Below are 21,849 nucleotides of genomic sequence, written 5' to 3'. Positions count from 1 at the left end.
AAAACAAGCCTTAAGCTTAGGCAATATCCCCTGGACGGATGGATGGATCCAGCACAGCCTCTAGGAGTATCTCTATAATGGCTCCTCTCCACTTTCTCCACGACCATATATTAAAAGAAGGGGAAGGAGCCAGACATAGTGAAGCCCGTAGGTGTTTTTATTTCATAAATAAAAGAATATTACTCACAAACATATAGTTGTAATCAGCATTGGGTTTAAGCAATCCCTACAAGTCATCCCACTTCCGCGTACGCTGCCGGCGTGCGTTCCACGGTGGTTCCAGGAGGTGACGCTGTGTGATGCTCCTCTGCCCGGAAGTGCGTCGACACGTTTCGCCCGCCTATTTTGGGAGTTATCAAAGACATCACTTCCGGCTATGCAGATCTTATTTGTCTCGTCATACAACCAATCATAGGAGGCGGGATGAACGCCAAGCTTGCTATTGCTACTTCCTGTTATTAATGAAAACTCTAGGTGTCCCCAGAGCCATACATCATTTTATTTTTATTTATTTTTTCATTTTATTTATTTTTTTTATTTTTTTTTATTTTTGGAGAGGAGCCATTATAGAGATACTCCTAGAGGCTGTGCTGGATCCATCCATCCATCCATCCAGGGGATATTGCCTAAGCTTAAGGCTTGTTTTTATCCTTGATTTGGTGAGTGCATCCCCATAGGGGGTTTTTCTTCCTGAGAGCACCTGGGCACTTATGTGGATCACTTGAGCACCTTTTCAGCACCTTAGTTCCATTCAAGGAAACCATTTTGGACTGCATTTTAATTCAATATTTTTGCACTACTGCATATGGTTGCACTATGGACAATTCATGATTGCACTTTATTTATGCACTTTAATATATATGAATTCTGTATTTATTGATCACATTATGCACTTTATTTTGTATGTATTTTATAATTTTTGATTACACTATACACAGATTTATTTATTAATATTCACATCATATGTATCTATATACCTGTTAGCGCTGCCTTTTGATTGATTTTAGTAATTCTGGTCTTTTACCTAGTGAGTAGCAGCTTCAGGACAAACACTTTTTATTCATATCTATTTATGCTTTTTTAGCGCGGGTTTTAATCATTTCGTTTTACACATTCTGCTTTTTGCCAGCATAGGGAGAGGTTGCCTGTGCTCATGAGGGAGAGATTGCCAGACACAAATAGCTCTGTGAAGATCCACAAAAGTCCTTTTCAGGGCTGGTATTTCGGTATAGGTCTACTAGTATCTTTTCAGGTTAGGGACAGGTATCCAGTCGGTGCTTTAGGGGCAGTTAGAGATCGGCAGCAGTCACACTAATCGCTCTGTTAATGTCCACAAAAGTCATTTTCAGGGCTGGTATTTCGGTATAGGTCCAGTCTCTTTTCAGGTTAGGGGCAGGTATCCAGTCTGTGCTTTAGGGGCAGTTAGAGATGGGCAGCAGTCACACAAATTGCTCTGTTAATGTCCACAAAAGTCATTTAAAGGGCTTCAATTTCTTTGGTATTGGTGTGCAGTGCACTATATAGGGTGGGGGGGGGGATATCCACAGTATAATATACTTTGTAGAAAGCATATTCTAGTGGATTAGTAGTATTATTGTGCACTGTGCAGCATTGTGACAGGTGTGGTGACTGAGCGTTGCTGCAGCAATACTACACACAGTGATAAACCAATGCCCCCCCCCCCCCCAATACCACATATTGAAGTGGGGTGTTATCTGAGTATACTTTTACAAGTGTATTTGTGTCCTGCAATAATATTGCCTCTTTTGCTGAGTTAAGTCTGATGCACACAGTGCCAAACTCACTGGCCAATTTTTTTGAACTGCTGTGATAGACCAGTGGCCCCCCAATACCACATATTGAAGTGGGGTTTTATTTAACAGTATAATTGTCTAAGAGTGTATTTTAGTCCTGCAAAAAATTGGCCTCTCTTGCTGTGTTAACTGTGCTACACACAGTGACAGCAGTTACTGGCCAATTATTTGTAGAACGGTTGTAATAAACCTGTGGCTCCCCAATACCACAGATTAAAGTGGGGTGTTATCTGAGTATACTTTTACAAGTGTATTTGTGTCCTGCAACAATATTGCCTCTTTTGCTGAGTTAACTCTGGTACACACAGTGCCAAACTCACTGGCCAATTTTTTGAACTGGTGTGATAGACCAATGGCCCCCCAATACCACATATTGAAGTGGGTTGTTATCTGAGTAAACGTTTACAAGTGTATTTGTGTCCTGCAACAATATTGCCTCTTTGCTGTGTTAAGTCTGGTACACACAGTGCCAAACTCACTGGCCAATTTTTTGAACAACTGGTGTGATAGACCAGTGGCCTCCCAATACCACATATTGAAGTGGGGTGTTATTTAACAGTATAATTTTCTAAGAGTGTATTTTAGTCCTGCAAAAATTTGGCCTCTCTTGCTGTGTTAACTGTGCTACACACAGTGACAACGGTTACTGGCCAATTATTTGTAGAACTGTTGTAATAAACCTGTGGCCCCCCAATACCACAGATTGAAGTGGGGTGTTATCTGAGTATACTTTTACAAGTGTATTTGTGTCCTGCAACAATATTGCCTCTTTTGCTGAGTTAATTCTGGTACACACAGTGCCAAACTCATTGGCCAATTTTTTGAACTGGTGTGATAGACCAATGGCCCCCCAATACCACATATTGAAGTGGGGTGTTATCTGAGTAAACTTTTACAAGTGTATTTGTGTCCTGCAACAATATTACCTCTTTTGCTGTCTTAAGTCTTGTACACACAGTGCCAAACTCACTGGACAATTTTTTGAACAACTGGTGTGATAGACCAGTGGCCCCCCAATACCACATATTGAAGTGGGGTGTTATTTAACAGTATAATTTTCTAAGATTGTATTTTAGTCCTGCAAAAATTTGGCCTCTTTTGCTGTGTTAACTGTGCTACACACAGTGACAACAGTTACTGGCCAATTGTTTGTAGAACTGGCGGACTGACGGACCGGCAGATAGGGAGGAGAGGCAGGCAGAACTTGCATTGCACAAGAGGTACAAAGCAGACTTCAAATGTATCAGGAGCGAGCCATCAACCATGTACAGTCACATCTGGCGCTCCCAGGATGCCGTCACGTGGCTCCACAGTATGGGCTTTTTTTAATGTGTCCGTTGCTGACAACAGTGTTGCCATCTGCAGCCTTTGCAGTCAACGCATAAGTCGCGGTAAGCCCAACACTCACCTAGGGACAACCGCCTTAAGAAGGCACCTGAAATCCCATCACCGAGCCCAGTGGGAACAACACCGTCAGAACCCACAAAGCCACACTCCAGGCTCTCACCGTCCAGCCTCTTCTCCTTCTCCTGTCTCCTCACAGTTGTCCTCCACTCCACCTTCCATGATGCCGTTGTCACGTTGTTCTGGAAAAAGGCAGGCTTCTGTGGCTCAAATGTTGGAGCGTAAAAAATGGTGTCCATTAGGTGTCCGACTACATAGGGTTAACGGCCGATGTGGACGCTCTGAGGAGTGATGAACCCCTGGACTACTGGGTGGGCCGGCTTGACCTCTGGCCAGAGCTTGCACAATTTGCAATGGAACTGTTGGCTTGCCCCCCATCCAGTGTCCTGTCCGAAAGGACGTTCAGTGCAGCAGGGGAGATCGTGACCGATAAGCGCACTCGCCTAGCTCATGACAGTGTAGACTACCTCACATTTATAAAAATTAATGAGGCATGGATCTCTGAGGAATTCAACACATGTGACCAGTAGACCATGTTTCATTGAAATTCCTCATGACAGGCCACAAATATCTGCCAGACCGCCATCCACCCACAACAATTCCTGGTCCTTGTTTTCGCTAAATACAGCGACATAAAAGGCATTTCATGTCCATTGAATGGCTAATTTTTGGGGCCTATACAGGCCGACACTTACTTCTGTATACTGTGAATGCCTAATGTACCTCCAGCCATCAAATACACTACATTCTTTGCTGTCAGTTAAACCCATGTGAGCTAATTTTTGGAGCCTATACAGGCCGACACTTCTGTATACTGTGTGAATGCCTAATGTACCTCTAGCCATAAAATACTACGTTCTTTACTGTCAGTTAAACCCATGTGAGCTAATTTTTGGGGCCTATACAGGCCGACACTTACTTCTGTATCCTGTGAATACCTAATGTACCTCTAGCCATCAAATACACTACATTCTTTGCTGTCAGTTAAACCCATGTGGGCTAATTTTTGGGGCCTATACAGGCCGACACTTCTGTATCCTGTGAATGCCTAATGTACCTCTAGCCATCAAATACACTACGTTCTTTACTGTCAGTTAAACCCATGTGAGCTAATTTTTGGGGCCTATACTGGCCGACACTTACTTCTGTATCCTGTGAATGCCTAATGTACCTCCAGCCATCAAATACTATATTCTTTGCTGTCAGTTAAACCCATGTGAGCTAATTTTTGGGGCCTATACAGACCGACACCTACTTCTGTATCCTGTGTGAATGCCTAATGTACCTCTAGCCATCAAATACACTACGTTCTTAGCTGTCAGTTAAACCCATGTGAACTAATTTTTGGGGGCCTATACTGGCCGACTCTTACTTCTGTATCCTGTGAATGCCTAATGTACCTTCAGCCACAGAATACTATGTTCTTAGCTGTCAGGTAAACGCATGTGGGCTAATTTTTGGGGCCTGGAATGGCCGACACTTACTTCTTTATCCTGTGAATGCCTAATTTTTCAGACTGGAAATGAAAAACAATGGGTCTGTAAAGGTTCCGCCAAATTGTGGAATGGATGCGGACTCATTTTACAGATGTGTGAATGGACCCTATATGTATTAGACATGTATTCACCGGCTGCTGTCAGTTCTGGCTGATTTATGAAAAAAAAATAATAATTTTTTGCTGTAAAAAAAAAAAATAAAAAAATTTAGGGCAACTTTTCCAATTGCAATACTTCTGTTATGACATTGTCCACGTGCTGGGACTATTTGTGCACAGCTAGTACGTCTTTTGTGGCTGCAAATATGACCTAAAGGTTTTTAAAGTTCGCCTCCCATTAAAGTCAATGGGGCCTGCCGCGAACTTGCGGTTCTCAGACTTTGGAGAAAATTTACAGCTGACGTTCGCGAACCGCCCCGGCCGATGTTCGTCCATCTCTAGTGAGAGGTCCCCAGCTCTGCCTAGGCCATGGTGCCTGCCAAAGGCACCCAGAGTTACAGCCTCTTGCAGCTCTGAATCCTATGTCCCAAGAGATTGAGCCCACCCTGGATGGTTCAGTTTATCTGCTCACCAAAATTTCCTCAGTTTCTCAGCCCACTAGAACTTGTAGTTTTTAACAGTATGAGGTCGGGTTTTTACTTTAAGGTCAGAATTTTTTATTCCTACACTCTCGAGAGGTAGCAGTCTTTCTTGCTTTCTCATAGGCCTGTTTCAAGCTCTTTCGTAATTGGCGCTTCCATCTTTGCCCAGTCTTCCTACCGGGTCTCGTGCCTTTGGCCACTTGATAGGCCTGGCCACGATGACGCCACTCCCACTCATGAGCATGGAAGTCACATTACTGCACATGGATCAGGGGCCGATCGGGGCAGTAAATGTTCGCTGAGCTGCGCGGCTCAGTGAACATGACAGCTGGCAGGCAGAAGGATTAATTTATGGCAGAAGAGATCACTTGGGTCTCTTCTGTCATAAATACCCTGCCTTTCAGCCATTTGAATAAAACCAAGTTTACTTCCACTTTAATATGAATATTTGAAAAATATTAATGCTCTTCTTAAACATGTTCAAGTCATTGCTCCTGGAATGCCGGTGCTTGTGCATCTCCTTAATGTGGCATTTTTGCTAGAAAAAATGAACGCCGCCATCAGTAGCTTTGCTAAAACAAATGAGCGTAGTATGTTTATTTAGACACTGTGCATATACAACTGGCTTTCTTTCTGGATATGGTTGGTTTACATCCAGGTGTATTTTGCATGTTTTCAGGGCTCCAAAATGTTTTGTAAACACAGTTTACATATGCTTTTTATTTTTTATTTCATTTTGAGGTAACAATGGATATTGTAGTGAAAACATACTACAGCTGGCCCTAAAAACACCTTTTACATATGTAGGGCTACCCCGCAAGGGCTGCCAGAAGTTGTTGTCCCTGGTGGTTGCCCTGACTTTGCAAGCCCTCCCAACACCTCTGACACTCTGTATTCCGACATACTTCAACCAGAAGATACAAATAGAAAGATACCAATAATTTGTAGGATTTCTAAGTCAACACTTTACTAGAAAATTAGGTAAACAAGACTATTAAAGCGGAGTTCCGGGCACAAAAACGATTTTTTTTTTGTGCCCCTCCGCTAGGTAGAGCTCACCTGAAAAGGAATTGGATAGTTATTTTTATTTTTTTTGTTTACTCACCTTTTTATTGAAGATCGTAAATACTCACCTATGACTGCTTCCTCCTCCAGCACCGAGGCTCACCCGTCACTTCCTGCCTCGCGATGATTCCTGGGAGCTAAACATCATAGCTCCCAGGAATCAATGCGACGGCACCGGCCCCGCTCGTCATTTCCCGGCGACGCCGCATTCCCCTGCCCGCATCCTCCAAAGAAAGCCACGCTTCCCGCAAGCGCCTTGAAGACCCCTACCGAGGAAGTCAAAGGAGCATCACGCTCGACGTAACGCGTATAGGGGGGGCGGAGCGTGCGTGGCCTACGCAGATCGTTTCTCCGGAGCACTATCTACACTTCATGTCAGCAAAGCAGGCACGGCTGAGTGCCCTGCAAATGTGAGTTTGTTTATTCTCTTCAATAAAGCTGATTTATATATATATATATATATATACGGAGAGCACTAGATTTCGTCCCATTCTTATCCCCACATATATCTTGGAATCTCTGGAGCTACACAGTAGAGAGGCCCTTTCCTGGAAATCCATGATCCATGTTATGTGATTGCTGGCCCATTTGGGTCTGATGGGAAGGTGAGAGGCTTATCTGTCTGGTGGAGGGATTCACTAAACGGTGCTCACAATATTCGTTGTTTATCACGATTGGATCACATTTCAGTTGAACACTGGGACTTTTGGAGATTTCTCTGATTGGAGCACTAGCACGATTATGTGCCTTATGAACTGTTTTTCATCTATTATTATCACATATTATCACTGTTTTATTTGTGTGATTTCTGGCGCAGCACATTTTTGTATTATTTGTATGGTTTGTGATTTGTGAACACGATTGGTGTTTGCTGCCGGATTAGCATTTACACATTTGAGGATATATTTTTCCACACTATATTCACACACATTATTTTTGTGTTATATTTTGGTTTGCGCTGATAGTTTTTCTGGTATCATATTATGTGTATTTATGCTCCTAAAACGCCTTATGGTGCTACTTGGACGTGGAGTCTCTTTTTGTGGCCAGGCTGTGTAAAAGTCTCACACATGTGGTATCACCATACTCAGAAGGAGTAGCAGAATGAATTTTGGGGTGTCATTTTTGCTGTGTACATGCTATGTGTTAGAAATAGCTTATAAATTGACAACGTTTTGGGAAAAAAAAGAAAAAAAAATGTTTTCTTCATTTTCCCAAGAATTGTGGGAAAAAATTATAACTTCAAAAAACTCACCATGCCTCTTACTAAATACCTTGGACTGTCTACTTTACAAAAAGGGGTCATTTGGGGGGTATTTGTACTGTCCTGACATTTCAGGGCCTCAAGAAAGGAGATAGGCCATCAGTACATCTGGTGTGATCAATTTTCAGTAATTGGTACCATAGCTTCTAGACTCAATAACTTTCACACAGACTAAATAATATACACTAATTTGGGTTAATTTTACCAGAGATATGTAGCAGTATAAATTTTGGCCCAAATGTATGAAGAAAAATTAATTTTTTGCAAAATTTTATAATAGAAACTAAAAAAAAGTGTTTTTTTTGCAAAATTTTTGCTCTTTTTTTGCTTATATCACGAAAAAAAAAACCCCAGTTGTGATCAAATACCACCAAAAGAAAGCTCTATTTGTGTGAAAAAAATGATAAAAATTTTGTTTGGTTACAGTGTAGCATGACTGAGCAATTGTCATTCAAAGTGTGAGAGTGCTGAAAGCTGAAAATTGGTCTGGGCAGGAAGGGGGTCTAACTGCTCTGTATGGAAGCGGTTAATAAACACCCTTTTGGGGTAAAAAATATAAATTGCGGCATAGTTTGCATATTTGACTGTGAGATACACCCGTGCGATACTGTTGTTGTTTTGTTCCGCTATTCAATAAAAGATCATAAATTACAGAAATATGAGGAGAACGTCAAATAGGGGCCGTGGCCTGGGTCGTGGTGCTGCTGGTAGAGCTCCTGTTGCAAGGAGAGGACGTGGTCGATCTGTGCCAGCTACACGCACAAGTGAAACACCTTCCTCAAGTGTGAGTAGGCGACAGAACCTGCAGCAGTATTTGGTAGGGCATCATGCGCCTCTACAAGTGTTGAGGCAAGAACAAGTAGAGGCGATAGTAGATTGGTTTGCTGACAGTGCCTCCAGTTCCTTCACATTGTCTCCCACCCAGTCTACTGCAGAAAGGTCAGAGTTGGCACCTGCAGCCTATGTCCAACCGTCTTTCACCTCACCCCCTTGCAAATCAGGCAAGCAGTCTGAGCCCCAAGTCATGCAGTAGTCTCTTCTTCTTTTTGATGACTCTGTCAGCAGGGTTTCCCAGGGCCATCCACCTAGCCCTGCCCCAGAAGTGGAAGAGATTGAGTGCAGCGATGCCCAACCACTTATTTCTCAAGATGAGTACATGGAAGGACCATCGCAGCACGTCTCCGATGATGACGAAACGCAGGTGCCAACTGCTGCGGCACTCAGAATTGTGGAGACCGACAAGGAGGGCAGGGGTGAAGACTGGGTGGAAGATGATGTGGAGGACGATGAGGTCCTCGACCCCACATGGAATGAAGGTCATGCAGGTGACCTGAGTAGTTTGGAGGAAGAGGCGGTGGTCGCACAGAGCCACCAGCACAGCAGAAGAGGGAGCAGGGTGCAGAAGCGGAGCGGCCGTGCCCTAGACACTACGCCTGCTACTGCCCAACGCAGCAAGGGACCGAGCGCACCAAAGCCAGCTCAAAGGAGTTCTCTAGCGTGGAAGTTCTTCAGACAATGTGCCGAGGACAGGACACGAGTGGTTTACACCCTGTGCAATCAGAGCCTGAAGCGAGGCATAAACCTTCTCAACCTGAGCACAACCTGCATGATCAGGCATCTAAGTGCAAAGCATGAGCTGCAGTGGAGTAGACACCTTCAAAACCAATAAAGGTCTCTGGCTCCTCCTGCTTCCTCTTCTGCTGCAGTCTCGGCCTCTTCATCCACCTCTGTAGTGATACCGGCACCTGCCACCCCGCAAACAGAGGATCTGTCAGCAACACCACCACCTGGTTCACCAACCATCTCCACAATGTCCCGTGGAAGCGTTCAGCTTTCCATCTCCCAAACACTTCAGAGGAAGAGGAAGTACCCCCCTACCCACCCGCGATCCCTGGCCCTGAATGCCAGCATTTCAAAATTCTTGGCCTTTGAAATGCTGTCATTCTGTCTGGTGGAGACGCACAGTTTTAAAAGCCAGTCGGTGGCTGTCCCACAGTACGTCGTGCCCAGCCGCCACTACTTTTCCAGGCAAGCCATCCCTTCCCTGCACAACCAAGTGGGGGAAAAAATCAGGTGTGCACTGTGCAACGCCATCTGTGGCAAGGTCCACCTAACTACCGATATGTGGACCAGTAAGCACGGTCAGGGGCGTTCTATCTCCCACACTGAGTAAATGCAGTGGTGGCTGGGCCTGAGGCGGATAGCAATTTGGCGCATGTCCTTCCACCACCGAGGATTGCAGGGTGCTTCAGTTTGCCTCCTGTTCCTAACTCCGCTTCCTCATCCTCTACCGCCTCTTCATCCGGTCAGCGTAACACCTTCACCACCAACTTCAGCACAGCCAGGGGTAAACGACAGCAGGCAGTTTTAAAACTTGCCTGTTTGGGGGAAAAACCACACACCGCGCAGGAGTTGTGGAGGAGCATGGAACAGCAGACCGATCAGTGGTTGCTGCCAGCGAGCCTCAAGCCCGGCCTGGTGGTGTGCGATAACGGGCGAAATCTCATAGCAGCTCTGGGCCTAGCCGGTTTGGCGCATATCCCTTGCCTGGCGCATGTGCTGAATTTGGTGGTGCAGAGGTTCCTTAAAAATTACCCCGATATGTCAGAGCTGCTGCAGAAAGTGCGGGCCGTCTGTTCTCACCCTGCTGCTGCTCGCCTGTCAGCGCTGCAGCATAACTTTGGCACGCACGCGTGAGTCGCTCTGCGGAACAGCACCACTTCACCGCCAATAACTGGGCCTCCATGCGAGAACTGCGTGCCTTGTTGCGCTGTTTTGAGTACTCCACCAACATGGCCAGTGCCGATGACGCCGTTGTCAACTTAACTATCCCACTTCTATGCCTCCTTGAAAAAATAATGTGGCACAGGAGGAGGAGGAGGAAGAGGGATCATTTCCAAGGCTTTCAGGGCAGTCATTCACAAGTGGCTCCGAGGGTGGGTTCCTGCACCCACAAACGCCAGGTACACAATTGTCCAGCAGGGGCAAAGTTCTGGAGGATGAGGAGGATGAGGAGGATGAGGAGGAGGAGATGGAACCATGTTCACAGCAGGGTGGCACCCAGGCCAGCTCATGGCCATCACTGGTGCGTGGCTGGGGGGATACAGAGGACACAGACGATACACCTCCCACAGAGGACAGCCTTTCGTTGCCTCTGGGCAGCCTGGCACACATGAGCGATTTCATGCTGCAGTGTCTCCACAACAACCGCAGAGTTGCCCACATTCTAACTTGTGCTGATGACTGGGTGGCCACACTGCTGGATCCCCGTTACAAGGACAACGTACCGTCCTTAATTCACTCACTGGAGCGTGATCGCAAGATGCGCGAGTACAAGCGAACGCTGGTAGACGCGATGCTGCTGGCATTCCCACCTGACAACGGGCCACAGTGGAAGCACAAGGCCAAGGCAGAGGAGGAGGAGGAGAAAGAGGTCGCCAACACAACCAGGGCACAGCCAGCACCTCAGAAGGCAGGGTTAGCATGGCCGAAATGTGGAAAAGCTTTGTCAGCATGCCACAACAAACAGCAGCACCAGCAGCTCATATGGAACGTCTTAGCAGGAGGCAGCATTTCACCAACATGGTGGAGCAGTATGTGTGCACACGCCTACATTTAGGGAATGACGGGTCTGCCCCCTTCAACTTCTGGGTCTCCAAATTGGGCACATGGCCTGAGCTTGCTCTTTACGCCTTGGAGGTGCTGGCGTGCCCTGCAGCCAGTGTATTATCTGAACGTGTATTTAGCACGGCTGGGGGCGATATCACAGACAAGTGCAGCCGCCTGTCCAGAGACAATGTGGACAAGCTCACATTCATTAAAATGAACCAGGCATGGATCCCACCGGACTTTTCTGTACCTTGTGCAGAATAGAGATGGATATCAACCTTACCCAGCCATTGTTATATTTTTGATCTTTCTCACTCTTTTGGGGTGTACCCTAATTTAAAATGACTAAAAAAAGCAGTGTTGGCTACCTCGTCCCTCTCCACCGCCGCTTCCACCTACACTGCCACATCCACCGCCACCTCAACCTCCCTCCTACTCCATATGGGCCTCGTCCTTCACAGATGAAGAAAATTGTTTTATTTTTCTGTTTGTTTTGTTGCTTTAGGTTATTTCCCTATCCACATTTGTTTGCAGAGCACTTGCCATGCTCTTAACTACATTTTGCTGCCATTTGCTGCACTCTAGCCCTTTCCATTGGTTTTTAGAGCCATTTTAGTGCCTGAAAGTTCGGGTCCCCATTGACTTCAATGGGGTTCGGTGTCCGGGTAAAGTTCGGAAAAAGTCCGGGTCACGGACCCGGACTTTTTTTTCAAGTTCGGCCGAACCCACCGAACACGGACATCCAGGTGTCCACTCAACTCTACTCAGAGATCCATGCCTCATTCATTTTTATAAATGTGAGGTAGTCTACACTGTCATGAGCTAGGCTAGTACGCTTATCAGTCACGACCCCCCCTGCTGCGCTGAACGTCCTTTAAGACAGGACAATGGATGGGGGGCAAGCCAACATTTCCATTGCAAATTGCGCAAGCTCTGGCCAGAGGTCAAGCCGGCCCACTCAGTAGTCCAGGGGTTCATTACTCCTCACAGCATCCACATCGGCTGTTAAGCCGATGTAGTCGGACACCTGTCGTTCTAGGCGTTCCCTCATGCTGTATCGGGAGTACAGCTGTCGATGGTTCGGTGCAAGAAGGATCTCATATCTGAAGTGACCAAGACATCTTCCAACCGCCCTCTTCTTGCAGACGCTGTTGGATTGCTACCCACAACTGTCTCTCTGTGACTGGAAATTCCTCTGCCAGCGCACGGAAAAGCAGAATGCAGCATTTCCCGCAGCAAGGCCTGGAAGTGCTGCATTCTGACCGCCCTCCGTGATTGTGGTGACATTTCCGCCATTTTGTGTTTGTACCGGGGGTCTAAGTACATTGCCACTCAGTACATGGTCCTTGGCCTTTATACGTTTTATACAGGGGACCCCTTAAAACACTGCAGCATGTAGGCCCCTATTCCCACTAAACTGGAAGCGGTATAGTGGCCTGCTTCCAGCTCATCATCCAGGATAATGTCATCCTCGTTCTCCTCCCCCCATCCACGGATAACACCAGGGATCCCAGAAAGGTTTAAAGCATGCTCTTCTTGCTCCTCCTCTTTCCCCCCCAGCAACATCATCCTCCTCTGACTCCTCTTCAGACTCCTGCTGTTGATTTGTCTCAGATGGAGTAGCACCCCCTGGGAATTCATTCAACATTGCGACTTCCTGATCTTCCTGCTCCTGCTCCTCGATGGCTTGATCAATGACACGACGCAATGCACGCTCCAGAAAGAAGGCATAAAGTATGATGTCACTTATGGCGCCCTGGCCGTGACTGACCAGTTTGGTGATCTCATCGAATGGCTGCATGCGTCCTGCATGAGCAGCCACTGGCGAGGTGAAAAAAACCCAAGCTCCCCAGAACCTGTCCTGCCACCGAGTTTGAACAGGTAGTCATTAACTGCACGTTTCTGCTGGAGCAGCCTATCGAGCATATGCAACGTTGAGTTCCATCATGTCGGGCAGTCAAAAATAAGACGCCTGAGGGGCAGGTTGTGTCGCCGCTGAATCTCAGCAAGGCGAGCCATGGCTGTGTAAGATCTTCGGAAATGGCCCGAGATTTTCCTGGCCTGCCGCAAGACGTCCTGGACCCCAGGGTATTTGGCAACAAATCGCTGCACCACCAAGTTCAGGACGTGTGCCATGCATGGCACGTGTGTTATTTTGCCCTGTTTCAGCGCGCTCAGCAGATTGGCACCATTGTCGCACACCACTTTACCAACTGACAAATTCAGCGGTGAAACAGGGCAAAATAACACACGTGCCACTGATCTGCCTGTGAACGCAAAGCTGAAAGGAGTGCAGGACCAGTGTGGCTCTTGGCTTCCAGGCACAACAGACACAGCACAGCATGGCAACGTCTCACCTGGCATGTGGAATAGGTTCTGGGGATCTTGGGCGGCGCAGGAGAAGAGACGGTAGCAGCGGAAGAGGAGGAGTCAGCCGAGGAGGAGAGGGAGGATGGAGGAGGAGGAGAAGAAGAGGCAGGCCTGCTTGCAATCCGTGGCTGTACAACTAAATCTACACGGGTGCCACGGGTTGCATGCTTAATGGCCGTCAGAAGGTTCACCCAGTGGGCAGTAAAAGTGATATACCTTTCCTGCCTGTGTTTGCTAGACCATGTTGTAGTAGATTTTATATATATATATATTTGGATGTTTTATATATTTTATATATATATATATATACTCAGGCACTTAGGACAGGCTAGTGACAAGTCCATTTAACACATCAAAAAGTAAGGTTGGAAATAGATATTCATCTAATTAGGCATTTCAAAAGGGGACTTGTTGACCAGAACAGAGACTGACCAAACCAGACTGACCATTACATATCAAAGGGGCAGGTAATGACCCTGTGCTAAGTTAATTTTAATAAAAGGCCATCTCAGCCTTTGAGAGCCAACCTAATTAGTGGTTAAAGAATGCAAATTTGGTAATTTCCTGAAAGATTTTATGAAAGATCACCTCAGCCTTTGAGAGCCAACCTAATTAGTGGTTAAAGAATGCAAATTGGGAAATTTCCTGAAAGGTTTTATGAAAGATCACCTCAGCCTTTGAAAGCCAACCTATTTAGTAGTCACAGAATGCAAATTAGGAAATTTCCTGATGCAAATTAGGAAATTTCCTGAACGGTTTTATGACTGTAGTCGTCCATAGCCAGAGGGGGGCATTATCCTACAAAAGCAGATCAAAGGCCTAATAAAACTGGCCAATCAAATTGCTTATACTGGTCCTCAATGAGGAAAAAAAAAGGTATATTAGGAAATGGGTTGTTTTGGCAATGCTATGACAGGAGAAGCCTTCTTCCTTCTTATATATACCTCTGTTGACTTTGCTGGAAGAACTGGGTCGTTGCAAGAATAACTTGCATTACAGTAATAATTAATTAATACTACCACTACTATTGACCAATAAAGTATAAAGAGACTTTTTTTCATTTTTTTTTTCTTGTCACTACTACACATGCGTCTGTGTAGATAACACCCCGCTTCAATCTGTGGTATTGGGGGGCCACAGGTTTATCCCACCAGTTCTACAAATAATTGGCCAGTATCTGTTGTCAATGTGTGTAGCACAGTTAACACAGCAAAAGAGGCCTAATACAATCTTAGAAAAGTATACTGTAAAATAACACCCCGCTTCAATATGTGCTATTGGGGGGCCACTGGTCTATCACACCAGTTGTTCAAAAAATTGGCCAGTGAGTTTGGCACTGTTTGTATCAGAGTTAACACAGCAAAAGACGCAATATTGTAGCAGGACACAAACACACTTGTAAAAGTATACTCAGATAACACCCCACTTAAATATGTGGTATTGGGGGGCAACTGGTTTATCACACCAGTTGTTCAAAAATTGGCCAGTGAGTTTGGCACTGTTTGTATCAGAGTTAACCCCACTTCAATATGTGGCATTGGGGGGGGGGGGGGGCAATTGGTCTATCACACCAGTTATAATACATTATAAGTGCTTTTGTCACTGTGTGTAGTGTTGCTGCAGAAACACTCAGTCTCACCACCACACCTGTCACAATGCTGCACAGTGCACAATAATAGTACTAATCCACTATAATATGCTTTCTACAAAGTATATTATACTGTGGATTACCCCCCCCCCCCCATCCCCCACCCCTTTTTAGTGCACTGCACAGCAATACCAAAAAACGTGCAGCCCTTTACATGACTTTTGTGGACATTAACATAGCAATTTGTGTGTGACTGCAGCCGATCTCTAACTGCCCCTAAAGCAACCACTGGATACATGCCCCTATAGTAAAGAGACTGTAATAGACCCTATAACAACATTGGAGCATTTTAAATGACTTTTGTGGACATTGACAAAATGATTTCTGTGTGACTGCAGCCGATCTCTAACTGCCCCTAAAGCAACCACAGGATACCTAGCCCTATAGTAAAGGAACTGTAATAGACCCTAAAACAACATTGGAGCCTTTTAAATGACTTTTGTGGACATTGACAAAGCGATTTCTGTGTGGCTGCAGCCGATCTCTAACTGCCCCTAAAGCAACCACAGGATACCTGGCCCTATAGTAAAGAGACTGTAATAGACCCTAAAACGAGATTGGAGCATTTTAAATGACTTTTGTGGACATTGACAAAGCGATTTCTGTGTGACTGCAGCCGATCTCTAACTGCCCCTAAAGCAACCACAGGATACCTGGCCCTATAGTAAAGAGACTGTAATAGACCCTAAAACGACATTGGAGCATTTTAAATTACTTTGGTGGACATTGACAAAGCGATTTCTGTGTGACTGCAGCCAATCTATAACTGCCCCTAAAGCAACCACAGGATACCTGGCCCTATAGTAAAGAGACTGTAATAGACCCTAAAACGACATTGGAGCATTTTAAATTACCTTGGTGGACTTTGACAAATCAATTTGTGTGTGACTGCAGCAGATCTCTAACTGCCCCTAAAGCAATAGGATACCGGATACCTCTCCCTAAGCTCAAAAGATACTAGTAGACCTATACCGAAAAATACCCGCCCTGGAAAGGACTTTTGTGGATCTTCACAACGCTATATGTGTCTAGCAAACTCTCCCTGATGAGCACAGTAGACCTCTCCCTACACTGGCAGCAAGCGGAATGTGAAATGGCCGCCAGATCAGGTCTATTTATAGGGTAGGGGGACTGTCCATGTGCTGAAATGTTTCAATTGGCTGTCCCGTTCCACCTGACGGCTGTGTCAGGGGTCAAAGTTCTCCAAAATGTAAACAAATATGGCCGCCGCGAACGACGCCATGTGTTCGCAAATGTGTTCGCAAATTTGGCGGGTAGCGAACAAGCAAAATTCGCCGCGAACCGACCGCCGGCCGAACCGCAAGGCCATCTTTAGTTGTTACAACTGGGAAGGTAATCTAAATATCCTGAGCATACGATATTTATAGCATACAAAGAAACAGAAATCATTGTAATCAATAATGCATAATTACCACTCCAAAATGGCTGCTGGCTCAAAATGGTTGTTACCAGAGTCCTAAGATGGCTGCCTTTCCCAAAATGGTGGCTGGTTAAGGAGGAGCTTGAGTCTGGCATCCTTAATGTTTTTTCAGAGTGTCAAGCGTAAAATGAGGGCGTGAAGTAAGATGGAGTATGATGAGTGTGAATGAGTGTCTGAAGGTATATATGGATCTGTGTGTATATGACTCGTCTGGGTTCCTTTATATGCTGTATAGGACGAAAAGGCCAAACAATTATCATAAGCTGAACCCAGAAGGTGGAACTTCTTCCCATTGGTTGGGGTAAATTACCATTAAAGAGGTTGTAAACTCATTAAAATTTTTTATTTTTTTCCAACCTGAAAGAGAAACACATAATGAGCTAGTATGCATCGCATACTAGATCATTATGAAATACTTCATAGAACAAGCCCCCGCCGTGCCGCCCGCTTACCTGTATGACGGACGACATGTTCAGTCGCCCGTCTTCCGGGATCGCGGCATCCGGCCATCTGATTGGCCGGTCCCGCAATTACGTCACTCCCGCGCCAGCGGCCATTCCTTCAGAGCGCATGCGCCAGTGATGTCACTGGCTGCATTTAAGGTAAATATCTCCTAAACGGTACATGTTTAGGAGATATTTACAGTACCTATAGGTATGCCTTATCATGGGCTTACCTATAGGTGAAAGTTGCAGAGGAGGGTTTACTTCCTCGTTAACTGGTTGTGTAATTATGCAATTACCTCTTCTAACCACTACGTATGCCAGGGAGCAAAAATCTTTGATAGAAATTACTACATTAATTTATAGTATTAAAATTGAAAATCTGTCCATGTTCTCATGGTGCATGCATGGCCATCTGATATTTCTGTTAAATCTCTTTGAAAGGTTCAGTTCTGGAAACGCCGTTTAATGAGTATGCATACTAATACCATATATATCTTAGTTAAGAATGAGTTATTTGCCTATAGATTATCTAAATGGATAATAACCGAGCAGAGGTTACGTATGTATATACGCAACTACCTGGTTGCCTGGTTCTTACATATGGCGCATCTATGGTGCAGCAGCCATAAAGCTTTGATAAATTCTGAGATGTGCGTTTTTCTGCACATTAACTTCCATTGTGCCGCATGGAAATGTGCTTGGATTAATCAGCATCTCTGTCGCAATCATGAAATGTGGGACATTTTAGCCAGGATTTTTTATTTCATGAAGATATCTGAGTTTTAAATATATGTTATACCATTAGTAATGTGATTGATAAGCATGTTTTTACTTAGTTTGCAATTTGTTGCATGTCGTTAGGATGAATGCACATGTACAGTACATTTTTAGAGGTAAAATATGCTTAGCATTATTTGCAAGTATGTTTGCGGCTATGTTCTTGTTTGTTATTTAAATTGTGTTGCTTGCATATTTGTTTGGATTGTCTCACCTTCGCTGCCTTAATAAAAATGTTATATTTGAAAAAAAAAATGCTTAGCATAAAAACACAGCTTTTTCTGCACCAGGGGAGCCACAACTAGGGCATACAGATGGCCACAGAAATGAATAGATTTATGCCACTCTACTTGAGTAAATACTGATGCTTCTGCTCATATACCCTTGCATGTGAATTTGGAGCATTTTTCCCTAACATGGAACTTTTGCATTTTGGAAAATGTTGCATTCACTTTTATTGCCAGCTGTACTCCCTCCCTGGGTGTGGAAAAACACTGTTTTTTATGCTAGGCATATTTTTGCCCAAAAATGTCAAGTATATAACATTTGTTGTCATTGCCTTTGTTGTAATTTTTAACTCCTTAAACAACTGAAGTTTTATTTTATTTCTTTCAATAGGAGGAGTGCAGAAATTTTGTGAAAGTTCTCCTTTTGCGTGGCAAGACCTTATTTGCCTGTGGAACCAATGCATTCAACCCTGTGTGTGCAGACTACAGTGTATGTGAGACATTTTTCTAAAATTACTTCTTAGCATCTACTTACCTTTAAGTGCTAGACATGTTTTGTTTGGGCCTTTTTTGTAGTCCTCTACTACTCTGAAGGGCTAAACAGTTATCTTCAGTTTATATTATAGTAAAATATACTGTATGTGGCATTTTCAAAGTTTAACCACTTGCCTACAGTGCACTTTCACCCCCTTCCTGCCCAGACCGATTTTCAGCTTTCAGCGCTCTCACACTTTGACTGAGAATTACTCAGTCATGCAACACTGTACCCATACAAAAATTGTGTCCTTTTTTCACACAAATAGAGCTTTCTTTTGATGGTATTTGATCAATACTGGGTTTTTTATTTTTTGTGCTATAAATAAAAAAAGACTGAAAATATCGTGAAAAAACGCATTTTTCTTTGTTTCTGTCATAAAATTTTGCAAATTAGTCATTTTTCTTCACAAATTTTGGCCAAAATTTATACTGCTACTTATCTTTGGTAAAAATAACCCAAGTAAGTGTATATTATTTGGTCTTTGTGAAAGTTATAGAGTCCACAAGCTATGGAGCGAATCATTGAAAATTGATCACGCTTGACCACACCTGATGTACTGAAGGCCTATCTCATTTCTTGAGACACTAAAAAGTCAGGAAAGTACAAATACCCCCCAAATGACCCCTTTTTGGAAAGTAGACATTCCAAGGTATTTAATAAGGGGCATGGTGAGTTTTTTGAAGTTGTAATTTTTTCCCACAATGCTTTGCAAAATGAAGATTTTTTTTTTTTTTTTTACAAATTGCCGTATTAACAGGTTATTTCTCTCACACAGCACATGTATACTTGCAACTATACCCCAAAACACATTCTACTACTCCTCCTGAGTATGGCGATACCACATGTGTGAGACTTTTTCACAGCCTAACATCCAAGTAGCAGCGTCCGGCATTCTAGGAGCACAAATTACACATATAATTTCCTGACAACCTATCGCACTTTTGAAGGCCCTGGAGCACCAGGACAATGGAAACCCCCATAAAATTACCCCATTTTTGAAAGCAAACAGCCCAACGTATAATTTTTGAGGCATAATGAGTCTTTTGAATATGTCATTTTTTTCCACAAGTTTTTGGAAAATATGGAAAGAAAATGAAAACACATTTTTTTTACACAAAGCTGTCCATTTATGCAATATTTCTAACACATAGCATGTACATAGCAAAAATTGCATCCCAAAATACATTCTGCTATTCCTCCTGAGTATGGCGATACCACATGTGTAACACTTTTTCACAGCCTGGCCACATACATAGGCCTAACATCCAAGTAGCGCTTTACACAAAGTTGTCCATTTATCCACTTTAAGGCTCCATGTACACGGGACGTTGTTAAAAGTCCCTTTGAATGCTGGAATTTTTAGAACGTTTGAAACGTCCGTTCGGTCGCGTTTGTACCCGCGTTTAGCGGCGTTTGCGTTTAGAAGCGTTCCTAGAGGTCAAAAAAATGATTCCCCTTTAAAATGGAAAAACGCGAACGCTAAACGCGGGTCATCGCGTTCGGACGCGTTTGGACGCGTTCAGACGCGTTCGGACGCGTTTGTGCGTTTGAAACGCCGGGAAACACACGTTCGAACGCAAATAATTGCGTTCTAAAAACAGTCCCTGAACGCAACTGCCTGCAAATGACTGTAAACGACCTGGTGTACATGGACAGATAAGATAAAATGTAGATGGGTTCAGGGGCTTCTGAAAAAAACACCCAACTGCTCCTAAACGGCCATTTCCAGCGTCCCGTGTACATGGAGCCTAAGACTGGGCCTATTTTTGACACTTGGTGTTTACAAGCTAAAATCATTTTTTTTGCTAGAAAACTACTTGGAACCCCCAAACATTATATATTTTTTTTTTAGCAGAGACCCTAGAGAATAAAATGGAGATCGTTGCAATATTTTTTATCACACCATATTTGCGCAGCAGTCTTCCAAATGCGATTTTTTTGAAAAAAATTCACTTCTTTGAACTAAAAAATAAGAAAACAGTAAATTTAGCCCAATTTTTTTCCATAATGTGAAAGATAATGTTACGCCGAGTATTTAGATACCCAACATGTTCACAGAATGGCGCCAAACATTGGTACTTAAAAATCCCCATAGGCAACATTTTAAAAATTTCTGCAGGTTACCAGCTTAGAGTTACAGAGGAGGTATAGGGCTCAAATTATTGCTCTCGCTCTAACAATCACGGCAATACCTCACATGTATGGTTTGAACACCGTTTACATATGTGGGCGGGACTTTCGTATGCGTTTGCTTCTGCGCGCTAGCTAACGGGGACAGGGCGCTTTAATTTTTTTTTTTTTTTCCTATTTATTTTATTTATTAATTTTTTATTTTTACACAGTTTAAAAAAAAATGTTTTGATCATTTTTATTCCTATTACAAGGAATGTAAACATCCCTTGTAATAGAAATAGGCATGACAGGTCCTCTTTATTGTGAGATCTGGGGTCAAAAGGACCTCACACCTCACAACTACACTAAAAAAGAAAAAAAAAAAAAATTGTTGAAAGAGGAAAAAAAAAAAAAAGAAAGCGGCCCTTTAAACCGGTTGCTAGGCAACGTCTTTTGACGTAGCTCAGGTCCTCCAAGACCATAGAGTCGAGTGAGGGCCATCTTGCCCTCACTCGACTTCCTGTCTCTGAGGATCCTGGACCGGATAGTTTTCCCCGCTGCCGGCGGGTCCGGTAAGCTGGGAAAACGTCTGGGACGCGGCTGGAGGGGGGCACCTCTTCCCCTGCACCGTAAGGGTAATTCCGCGGCGAATCCGCCACTGGGACCACCCTTATCTGAAAGCCGACCGCCCGCCGTTTCAAAAAATACCGGGGTTATGGGGGCTATCTGCTGCCATAACCCCAGTATTTAGCTTTTAATGGCCAACGCATATAGTCGTTAGACGGTCAGTAAGTGATTGCATGTATATGGCAAACAGGTGACGATGACTGATGGGGTGACAGGTGACGATGACTGATGGGGTGACAGGTGACGATGACTGATGGGGTGACAGGTGACGATGATTGATGAGGTGACAGGTGATGATGATTGATGAGGTGACAGGTGACGATGATTGATGAGGTGACAAGTGACGATGATTGATGGGGTGACAGATGACAATCACTGACGGGGTGACATGTGACGATGATTGATGGGGTGTCAAGTGACGATCACTGATG

The 21,849-nt window shown here is 44.3% G+C and overlaps 1 protein-coding gene across 4 annotated transcripts in view; it reads left to right on the top strand.

Moving 5' to 3' along the window:
- The window catches only part of SEMA6B (semaphorin 6B), a 1,069,016-nt gene that overhangs the window by 493,963 nt on the left and 553,204 nt on the right, over positions 1-21,849 (top strand). For all 4 annotated transcript variants that reach the window (XM_082263355.1, XM_082263357.1, XM_082263356.1 and 1 more), the window contains exon 5: positions 18,533-18,631. In XM_082263355.1, coding sequence (XP_082119481.1) covers positions 18,533-18,631 — 99 coding nt within the window. The remainder of the gene's footprint in view (positions 1-18,532; positions 18,632-21,849) is intronic.

The sequence above is a fragment of the Pelophylax lessonae genome, assembly GCF_965119305.1.
Source record: "Pelophylax lessonae genome assembly, chromosome: 1".
NCBI classification, from domain to species: Eukaryota; Metazoa; Chordata; class Amphibia; order Anura; family Ranidae; genus Pelophylax; species Pelophylax lessonae.
This window is presented reverse-complemented; position numbering and strand designations above follow the sequence as displayed.